Below are 10,832 nucleotides of genomic sequence, written 5' to 3'. Positions count from 1 at the left end.
TAAGAATTTTTATAAGGAATACAAAAATGAAATAATTATAAATATTTCATGTCTGGAAAAGTTTAGGTCCCAAAGGAAACAATATACTTATTTTAAGTTTTAAATATTTTATTGGGTTTCTTCAAAAGAAGCAGATTATCATTAATATGTAGCACACTTTCTGAAAAAATCCTTTTCTTGGATTTTTTTTTATTTCGTTTATATAGCGATTATCTTATAACACATGCAACATTTATTAAATGTCTCAAAGTTGATTAAGTAAAGTAAAGTTCTTCAAAAGAATATATTCCAAAAGTTCCATTCTGTCTTATCGGGATAGTCTGGCTTCCCTTATACCTATATTCAATCATTTCATTTAAAACATTTCTCAAAACTGCTCTTATATCTATGGATTAAAATATGCCAGATAATAGTTAGTTATATTTGAACATCGACTTAATCCAACAGCCTCTTTTCGCAAACTCGTTCCTTAAATATTTTTGTATCAACCGTATACGCTTATTTTATAAAAGCTTTTATAAATTATACAAAAATTAATATTACACATATATATTGACTTGAACAACACCCAAATATTATTTGTAGAAGTATAGTATTGTGCAGTTCGCTAATCCCGATTTTAACAGGTATACGGAAATACAAGCTCTTCGGGTTGTTCATTATGGTCTTAGTTTTATAAATAAAGTCTAAGATAAAGTCTTCGCTTATTGGTATTGCTTGATCCTTTAAAATAAAAAAATCTGATAATGAAATCTGATATCTTAGTCAATATTTTTAAATCAATTGTAAATAGTTTTTGTTGTGCTTGTTAAATCATTAATCACTGAAATGCTTAGATGGGTTTGTTTGGGAGGTACACTTGTTTTTTGATATTTGGCTTCTGTTCTGGATGATCTTAAAATGGCAATCGGCAGGGGTTTAACAAAAAATCTAAATATCACCTCTAGAGTTTAGCCCACAGTTTACAGGGCGTATATTAATTTGCTTAAAGATAAATCAATGTACGTTATACGCAAATCTTCATTTCAATCTGTCACCAGAGGAGCGACGCCTAAACCACAATCTCGATAATCTCGGTCTCATCGTCATCGAATTCATCATCGTCCCGTCGTCCCCAATCGTTGAGGTTTAGGGGGCTGTTCCGGCTCCGTCAGTGGATGTACCTCTCCTGCTATAGAAGCACCTGCTTCATTTGCGGTCTCTCCGCCTCCAAAAGCCGCTGGGCCTGCTCGTGATCCATTCCGTCAATGGAGCAGGCAATTAGCTCCACTAGGTTGTGTCCATGCGTCAGGATATGATGGATCGATTGCAGCGTCAGCTTGGCACAGTTGCTCAAGTTGAGTATCCTCAGGCGCTTCAGATTACTCACAATAACCCGCACAGTCTCATCATCGACAGCCATGCAGCTGGAGACGCAAAGAGCTTCCAGAGATGGACAGTTCCGTGTCAAGGCCTCAAAACCCTCCGCTGAGAGTCGCGAGCAATAGCCCAAGGAAAGGGCACGCAGTTCGGGCAGCTTAAGACCTATCTTTAGGGAATGATCTGTAAGGTTGCGACAGCCGCGGAGGTTGAGCTCCTTCAAGCCGCGTAACCGACTAATGGGATAAGGAGTCTCGCCAAAGCCAACCAACCCTTGATCAGTAATCTTCACGCAATAATCGATGTTCAGGTTTCGCAGTCTCGTTTGGTATCTGCAAACATTTATGAATTTGTTGTTTACCCATTAAATAATTTAAATAAGTCGTAAAGTGAGAAACACATACCTGCAAATGGTGGCCATGGTGCGATCCGTCACCGCTTGGCGGCAATTATCCAAACTAAGGCGCCGAAGATTGGGCAGTCTTTCCAGGAGTTGGCACATCGAGTTCTCATCCAGAAATATGGTTTCCTCCAAATGCAGCTCCTGCAGGGCGTAGTTCGTGTTGCCGACCAGTCCCTGGACCAAGCCCATCCCCGTCAATTCTCTACAGTAGGCCATGGTCAGGGCCTCCAACTGACCACTCAGCTGGCGCAGTGCATCAATACAATTGGCGTTGAGCTGGACGCAGAACATAAGATCCAGCACCTTCAGAGTGCCTTGCCACTTGTCGGCTATATAGAGCAGCAGTTCGTTGGTGAGCGACAGCATACCGGTTAAATCCAACTGGCGAATTGGTGCTGATTGAGGCACGGCTCTTAAGACGGCCTCCAGAAGGACCAGATGGCAATTACCGGACAGCTTGAGAGTACGCAGGTTGTGCATGGTTTCGAATGCCTGGCACCACTCCCGAGTGTCGATGCCCGGCGAACAGCTGAAGAAGATGTCCACACACACCAAGGTGTCCGCATGATCGCGCAGGACATCGAGCAAAGCGTTCTCGTTGTTCCTTCGGAACTCGAATTGCAGGTTCCGCAGCTGCACCTTGTTCTCCGTTCGACGCAACTGCAGCAGCATGAGCAGCTTCAGCGAGGAGTCCAGACTCACGCCATCGCATTCGAATCCCACCAGGTGGGTGAACTGTTTCATATCCAGGCCATCCACCGACTTCAGGTGCTGGTCATCCATGGAACTGGTGGTCGCAATCGTCAGAACTTTCAGGTTTGGCAACTTGCCATCAATATTCCGGAATACAGGGGCATGGCGCACTTGCAGATGCTTCACCTCGTGACCCACCAGACGCAGGAACTTCTCCAACTGGCTGCACTGGCGCAAATTTCGCAGTTCGATCCGCTCGAAACTCAAGTAGCAGTTTCCTGCCTTCGCATGCTTGTGGATCGCCTCCAGATTGTGTTGCGTCACTATAACCTTTCCCTTCTCCATGAATCGGCGACGGTGGACCAGATCTCGGCATCGCCAGGACACCAGGCGCAATTGCTGCAGATCGTTGTAGGACAGGTAGGACATTATCTCCAGCCACATCTCGTTAGGCAGCTGTTCGATGGCCGCCTTCGGGTGGCCCACTTCTTTATTCGATTCCAACTTTTCGGGGGTTAGCGGCGGCGTGGGAGGTGCCGCTATGGAGCGGGCCAGAACCAGCAGCGGATTCACGTTCAACTCCATTCTATTGGCAGTCTGCAAAGAAACAATTTCCGCAATATCAGGATTTGAGATTCATTTACTTAGATTTAGTTGAGAGAAAATGGGAAGAGTTAATATCTAAAGCTCCACAAATATTTGATTTTGTTAACTTCATTATTTTTATTTTACCCTCTACCACATTTAAAGCCCTACTAATTTCTTTGCACTATTTTCTGTTGGAATTATATTTTTAAAACTTTTTTATGTTGCTTTATCTCAAGTTTCAACCAGTTTTGTGCAACCGTATCAAGCAGGTGAACGAAAGTGAATTTTGCCGAATTTAAATTTAATTGGAATTGTTAAATATTTAAATAAATATTATTTTTATAAAAAATAAAGTTGTCCATAGGTAAGCATCTCATGTACTTTTTTATGCAAAAAAACCGTTGAAGCCATATATTTTTCCCCCATAAACTAAAAAAAATTAACAATATGTAAATTAATCCGATCGAGTTCTATTTCATTTCTAGTTGCTTGAAAAATTTTTTACTTAAATATAGTTACCATGGAAAAGTTAGCAACAGCGATCCTCCCCTTTGAAGGTTCGATGCACCTGGCCACCTGTTCTAAGCCGGTAAAGTTTCGTTGCCAAGGCTAAACGCGGTTTTCCACCACCACCGCCATCACCTCTTTCTCTCCCCCGCCCTCCAAAATTTTCGAATATCACTCACCTGAGTGTAGCTGCAGCTCAGCCTCTCGAAAAGCCTCTTCTCGCGGCGCTGACTCGGTTTTCCACTCGTTATCAGACTGTTCCCCATGCAGCAACTCTATTGATTACTGACCTTTGATTAAGTCTTGTCTTTATTATGTATTGTTCGAGTATTTTTTAACTGCTGTTTCTCGAACCTTTCTTTACTCCTTTTAACTCAATTTGTGTGGTTTATTTGGAGGTGTTTCAATAATTTCTTTAGATTTACAGCTTTTGGCTGGCTATGGTTTTCATGTATTTTGGCTGGATTGTCACTTTGTTTATATTCTTACACTTTAAATTGTTTGTTGTAATATTTCTCTTCTGTTATCCCAATAAATATATATTCTTTGGCGCTGATTGGCACAATTTGTGCTATTATTTTGGCATTTTCATAAAATGTTTGCTGCGTATTGGCTTTGTTTTCGGTTTGTGTGCGGTTAAACGGTTGAATTTCCATTGGCTTTGGCTGCGTCCAAACACTTGCGTTAACTCTGAAATATTCAAATTGATGTTTTTAATTGTTTCCAGCGATTTTGGTCTCCAATTCGACAGCAACCTGCTGCCGCTGGTCGGGTTACAAAATCCAAATGCGTACGGAAAACAAACTTCTCACAGCTGTGTATCTGTATCTAATGACGAAAACCGCTCGTCCAGGGCCGCAGATACATATTCAGCTACAGATACTTCTGCGTAGATAATTTCACTTAACACGCATGCCCTCTCTTTCTCTCTCTCTCTTATTGTATTTCGCTCTCGCCAAGGGCCTTCTCCCTTGCTCTCTCGATTTGTTTATGTTTGCCGCCGCTTGTGACCTACATACGAAAAAAAACAACAACAAATACGGGGGCGGCCTTGATTTTAGAGAGAGAGAAAAATATTAGGAAAATTAGAGAGCCCCAGAGAGCGTTAAGTGGAAATTATGTTCCGGTAAGTGCTACATAAAACTCACCCCCGTTTTGGGCAGTGCAGGCAGCTACGATTATTACGGAATATAGACAAGGGGTATTCACTGTGCACAACAATTGGCCTTTTCAAGGTACAGTCGAATTTTCATATTTATGTCCAAGATTTCAAAATTGCACTTCAAAATAAATTATTTTGCGATGGGTTTTCTGATTTGGTTATACAAAAATTTTGGATACGAAGAAAGAAATTATGGTATCAACATATTATACACATTTTTGAAAAACGGATAAACCTAAGAGTCTAGATGACCTAGATAGCTAAAATGGAACGTGTGCCTTTCTCCACAAGAGTGTTAAAAAAAAGAGAGCGTTAAGTGGAAATTATGTTCCGGTAAGTGCTACATAAAACTCACCCCCGTTTTGGGCAGTGCAGGCAGCTACGATTATTACGGAATATAGACAAGGGGTATTCACTGTGCACAACAATTGGCCTTTTCAAGGTACAGTCGAATTTTCATATTTATGTCCAAGATTTCAAAATTGCACTTCAAAATAAATTATTTTGCGATGGGTTTTCTGATTTGGTTATACAAAAATTTTGGATACGAAGAAAGAAATTATGGTATCAACATATTATACACATTTTTGAAAAACGGATAAACCTAAGAGTCTAGATGACCTAGATAGCTAAAATGGAACGTGTGCCTTTCTCCACAAGAGTGTTAAAAAAAAGAGAGCGTTAAGTGGAAATTATGTTCCGGTAAGTGCTACATAAAACTCACCCCCGTTTTGGGCAGTGCAGGCAGCTACGATTATTACGGAATATAGACAAGGGGTATTCACTGTGCACAACAATTGGCCTTTTCAAGGTACAGTCGAATTTTCATATTTATGTCCAAGATTTCAAAATTGCACTTCAAAATAAATTATTTTGCGATGGGTTTTCTGATTTGGTTATACAAAAATTTTGGATACGAAGAAAGAAATTATGGTATCAACATATTATACACATTTTTGAAAAACGGATAAACCTAAGAGTCTAGATGACCTAGAAAGCTAAAATGGAACGTGTGCCTTTCTCCACAAGAGTGTTAAAAAAAAATAGGAAAATTTTTTCTGTAATTAAGTCAACACTTGCTTAATAATTATTCCTTTGCATCAATCAATCACAACCTATAATTTGGTCGTGTTGTTGAGAGGTATAAGCAATTATAATCGCTTGCATGATTATAGCAGTGCAATTTTTAAATCATTTTAAAATACAGTCAAGCTTACTAAATAGTTTTTTTTAAACTTATTTATTAGATAGAAACACAAAATCGATATTTTTAAAATAAGCATAAACCATTTATACTTTTCCATTAAATTTTGGGTGCTCCTGACTTAAAATTCCAGACATATGTATGTTTCATTACCGACATGTTCCGGGTTATACGACAATTGTATGCTTGGCGACAGTTTAAATTTTTTAACCCGATACAATTGTATATACCATTTTGTTTTATTTGTATTATTCAAAAAGTCTCGAGGTTGAACAATGGAACCATTTTTCAAATGTGCCATCAAAGATAATATATTTGATTTAAAAAAATTTCTTCGAAAGCGCAAAAAATTTTATTTTTAATCTGCAGACCTTTGTATGTTATAATTAAGGGATTAAAGAGTATTCAGAAGAATATTTAATTGCGTTTCGTACAGCATTGCACAATTTTGGCTTATTATACACAAACATTTGTTTTGCAAATTAAAAATATTTTTTGTTATTAATTTGAGAAATAAAGAAGGTAAAAATCCAATTTCTTAAAAAACTTTTACTATTCTTAAGGTAAATATCTTCTTTAGTATATATAGTATGGTGTACATACATGCCTGTTAGTAGATGTTCGCCTGTAACCAATCCAAGGCGATCATAAAACCAGCAATTAAGAATCCAAGCTGTCAGGATCCCAACAATTACAGTCGTAATTATCCAGTGTTTCTTTTTGCCATATATAAGAAGTCCAGCCGCACTAAATTCACAAAACGGAGTTGAGTAAGTTAACGTCACTATGAAGACCACGGAAATAAGGAAACCATACCGGATGGAGGACTTCTTGCAGCCTCAATGGTTTCAAAAGATTGCTCAGATGGTACACTTTCACTGGCAGAGGAATCCAGAAGATGACAGCATGGTGAACGCCCCCAATAGGGCTTTTTGGTGGTCGGCAGTCTGCAATATCTTGTTCTTTGGCTTCAACTTTTGGGGTATCCTTGTGCATTTGTGCTTGGGCAAACCTTCCAATCAGAATCCGCCCGTTTTTAGCATCACCGTCTACTTCTCCATCCGAGGACTGATGCTTTTTCTGAAACGAAAGGATATTGTTGAGTTTGTTAATGACTTGGACCGCGAGTGCCCACTAGATTTAGCCAGCCAGTTGGACATGCAGATGGATAAGGCATACCAGAGCTTTCGGAAGCGCTTTCGATTTATCAGGATCTACGCCCATGTTGGTGGTCCACTGTTCTGCCTGATGCCGGTGGCACTTTTCCTTCTGACTCACGAGGGAAAAGGATCACCCGTCGCCCAGCACGAACAAATTCTTGGAGGCTGGATGCCATTTGGTGTACGAAATGATCCAAATTTGTATTTTCTGGTCTGTTTTGTTGACGTGATGTGCACGACTTGCGGCGTCTCCTTCTTCGTCACCTTCGATAACCTGTTCAACGTGATGCATGCACACCTAATCATGCACCTTGTCCATCTTGCACGGCAGATTTCGGAGCTTGATCCCCGCCAGAGTTTGACCAACGAGGTGCAATTTTTTAAGGAACTCAGGTTATTAGTTCGGAGGCAGCAGCTTCTTAATGGCCTTTGCGGCAAGTACGTTTTGCTTTTTAATTGTAATTATATTTATTACCTCTTCCCTGTTTGAAATACAGATACAATGAAATTTTTAAGGTTGCTTTCCTCGTAAGCAACTTTTTGGGCGCCGGGTCCCTCTGCTTCTACCTCTTCGTGTTGTCGGAGACGTTGGATATATTGACCATGGTCCGATACATACTGCCCACTTGCGTCTTGGTGGGCTTCACGTTTGAGATCTGTCTACGCGGCACGCAGCTGGAGGAGGCGGTGAGCCAAAATGGTTAAGTCCCTAGCAGATCCATTTATATTTAATTAATTGTGTTTCTTAGTCGGAGGGACTGGAGTCGGCGCTAAAGTGCCAGGAATGGTACATGGGCAGCCGGCGGTACAGAAAGTTCTATCTGCTCTGGTTGCAATATTGCCAGCGCACTCAGAAACTGGGGGCATTTGGCCTTATTGAAGTGAACATGGTACACTTTACCGAAGTGAGCGAAGTGGAAATGAGATCGATCTATTTACTAGTACATTTTATTTATTTACAGATCATGCAGCTTGCCTATCGACTCTTGACTTTCCTAAAATCCCATTAGATGCACACTCGATAATATAAATATATATTCAACTTTTTAAAACAATGGATTTTAAATATAAAGCTTAAATGCCTTTTAGTTATTTAGGCAGCTTTTTTTTATTATTGTAACACTTTTTTGTTATAAATATAGTATTCACGTTAAATAAAGAATCATGTTTCACAGAAATTAAAAGTTAAAGGAGTTCGTTTTCTTAAATGAAAAACAATAACTGGTTAATAAGGCTCAGTGCCAAAAATATTTTTTCAAATTTGATCTTCTTGGTTATGACAGGTAAGGGAAATACCAAAAATCTTATCATGAGGAAAATTATTTGGGACAATTTTATAGATAAAATTATCAAAGTAAAGTAAATTATGAACTTATTTACGCTTAATCTTTATATAAGCGTTTAAAGTTCGAATGAAACCAAATCGATGGTTCAGAAGACCAAAGTCTGAAAATGAGTAAATTAAATTATTAATACAGAACAATGCAGAGATCCTAGAAATTAAATTTACCTTTTTAGTTACTGCAATGATTTCCTGCCAAGCATTGATTTAGATAATCTTTGGTGGCTCTTCGGTGAAAGCAAGTTCCTTGGTGACCAATAAGACTCGATTTTTTGTTGGATTTAAATGGACATGCCGTACACTTGTAGGGCTTTTCCTCCTGCTGGCAGGTGTCCATGTGCTTCTTGAGTTCAGTTTTGTTTGGTTTAGCGTTTAAGCAGAAAGTGCACCGAATTCTGCCTGCGAATCGGAAATTTTTGAAATGTTCCTGCAATCCCTTCGCGCAAAGACTGCACATTTGAAGTGGACCTGGATTCTGGACTGGATTGTCCCCCACAGTAGATGGTCGTAAATCCTGTTGAGATCCAGTCGAACGATGATTTTTTGGCAAATTAACCGCTATTTCCATTGCGCGCTTCAACTGATTGTTTGAGGAAATTAAGTCTTTGCTGACTGACTTTTCTTGGTGCTCTTTGGATGCAACTAGTTGGTTTTGTGGATTTTTCAGGATTGCAGTGAACTCCATTACACGTTTTATTGATTTGTTTTCTGAAACAAAATCAATCTGTATGGTTTTCTTAGTGATTAAAACCTTCTGATTTGGCGAATCACCCAGTCTTTTCGATGATTCTACTTCACTTTTTATAATAGCGTTTGGAGTGATTACATTTTTTTTGGGGGTTTTTGTGATTTCTCTTGGCGCATTAGCCAGACTATTTGGAGTTTGAAGTGGATGTGGAACCTGTGGGGAACGAGTTGAACAAAACTTTTTAGTCGGATTACCGGCGGTTTGCATCGGGCGCTTTAATAAATTGTTTGAGGAATTTAAATCTTGGCTGACAGATTTTCCCGGACGCTTTGTGGTTACAATTTTTTGATTTTGAGGATTTTCCATTGGACGTTGTAGCGGATCTTTCGTTTTTGGTTTACCATCCGGTAGTTTTAATGGCGTTTTTGGGTCATTCTGCTGATTTAGCGAAACACCCAGTTTTGAGGTCGATGCCACTCCGCTTTTAATTATATTGTTTGATGTGAATATATTTGTTTCCATATTTGTAAGTGCTACAGGCGCATAAATTTGACTGTTTGGAGTTTGAAGTGGATGTGGGTCCTGTGGGGAACGAGTTTTAAGAAGCTTTTTAGGCGGACTAACCGTGGTTTCCATTGGTTTTTTATACGGTTTGTTTGAGGACTTTAAATCTTGGCTGACCGATTTTTCCGGGCGCTCTGTGGTTACAGCCTGTAGGGTTTGAATTGATCGTTTTCGTGGATTGATTGGTGTCAATAAATTGTTCTGTTGTGGTTTATTTGCCGGTAGTTTCAAGGTTTCCACTGCACGATATACCAGTTGTTTTGGTTTATTTAAATCCAGCTGATTTAGCGAAACACCCATTGCAAGAGACGATTCCACTGGTTTTTTTATTATAGTGTTTATCGCTCCAAACTTTTTTTCCTTGGGTTGTGTAAGTTCTCTTGGGGTATTAAGTTTAATACTGTTTGGAGTATTTAGTTGTTTAATGGGGGGCACCTCCATGACTTTTGGCTTACAAGTCAAAATTACTTCCAAAGGACCTGAGGACCCGGAGTTGTAAATCAATTGATTGTCGCTGTAGTTTTAATACTCACCGATTTTAACCGTATTTTCGGGGGCTCCATTGGGTTTGGGGGCTTCTTCCTTAACCAACTTGCAGTGGCTCACACAGTTAACCACGATTCCGTAGTTTATTAAATCGATGATCTGCAGCAGTTGCGAGTTGCAGTGACATTTGTGCAGCACCAAAGTTCCACGATTAATTAAAGTTTTTATCTTCACAGTTTGTGGATTTAGTTCGCCCGTGCACTTGCGCGTGGTCATTATTCCGTAATTCGTCACGGAGTCCGTGCTCATCAACTGCAGATCATTTCCAAGATGTCCTTTGCAGTGGCACCTGCGATCGATTATTTTTCCATGGTTGGAGATTTTCTTGAACATGTTTGAACTTAATTAATTGCGCATCCTATATAATTCCTACCAATAGGCACGCTGTAAGTTTCGATTTCGATTACTGCCAGAGTTGCCACTCCGTGCGAACCAAGCAGAGGTGTTCGAAAATTCCAAGTCGCAATAGTGTTGTGTAATTTTAAAAATAACCAAAAAAAACTTGTATTTTAAAGAGATACGAAATAATTTAATTTATTCTATAAAATTGTTTTCTAAACAGCTGTCTCAGCCATTAACATTGTCAAAATAAAGTTTCTTCAATGGAAACAATTTT

General features: G+C 39.4%; 3 protein-coding genes across 4 annotated transcripts; 1 reads left to right on the top strand and 2 right to left on the bottom strand.

Annotated features, from left to right (window-relative positions):
• Positions 1 to 944: 944 nt before the first annotated feature.
• LOC108139298 (dynein regulatory complex subunit 6) lies at positions 945 to 4,397 on the bottom strand. Of its 2 annotated transcripts, none has more exons than XM_017261995.2 (4): positions 4,345 to 4,397; positions 3,730 to 4,240; positions 1,764 to 3,052; positions 945 to 1,691 (listed from the first exon to the last, which is right to left on the bottom strand). In XM_017261995.2, exons 2-4 carry the CDS (start codon positions 3,814 to 3,816, stop codon positions 1,172 to 1,174), a joined length of 1,896 nt encoding a protein of 631 aa, XP_017117484.1. In that variant the 5' UTR covers positions 3,817 to 4,240; positions 4,345 to 4,397; the 3' UTR covers positions 945 to 1,171. The 2 variants fall into 2 exon arrangements, with proteins under 2 accessions (XP_017117484.1, XP_017117485.1); XM_017261996.2 differs by lacking the exon at positions 4,345 to 4,397 and adding an exon at positions 4,306 to 4,344.
• Positions 4,398 to 6,525: 2,128 nt separating this feature from the next.
• On the top strand, positions 6,526 to 8,156 carry LOC108139300 (odorant receptor 88a). Its single transcript, XM_017261998.2, has 4 exons — positions 6,526 to 7,514; positions 7,574 to 7,763; positions 7,826 to 7,981; positions 8,039 to 8,156. The coding sequence occupies exons 1-4, from the start codon at positions 6,703 to 6,705 to the stop codon at positions 8,084 to 8,086; spliced, it is 1,206 nt and encodes a 401-aa protein (XP_017117487.1). The 5' UTR covers positions 6,526 to 6,702; the 3' UTR covers positions 8,087 to 8,156.
• A 168-nt stretch (positions 8,157 to 8,324) lies between these two features.
• LOC108139143 (muscle M-line assembly protein unc-89) lies at positions 8,325 to 10,601 on the bottom strand. Its single transcript, XM_017261759.2, has 3 exons — positions 10,204 to 10,601; positions 8,587 to 10,149; positions 8,325 to 8,522 (listed from the first exon to the last, which is right to left on the bottom strand). Exons 1-2 carry the CDS (start codon positions 10,547 to 10,549, stop codon positions 8,591 to 8,593), a joined length of 1,905 nt encoding a protein of 634 aa, XP_017117248.1. The 5' UTR covers positions 10,550 to 10,601; the 3' UTR covers positions 8,325 to 8,522; positions 8,587 to 8,590.
• Between the last annotated feature and the right edge of the window lie 231 nt (positions 10,602 to 10,832).

This window comes from Drosophila elegans, unplaced genomic scaffold, assembly GCF_018152505.1.
Source record: "Drosophila elegans isolate 14027-0461.03 unplaced genomic scaffold, ASM1815250v1 contig_476, whole genome shotgun sequence".
NCBI lineage: Eukaryota > Metazoa > Arthropoda > Insecta > Diptera > Drosophilidae > Drosophila > Drosophila elegans.
This window is presented reverse-complemented; position numbering and strand designations above follow the sequence as displayed.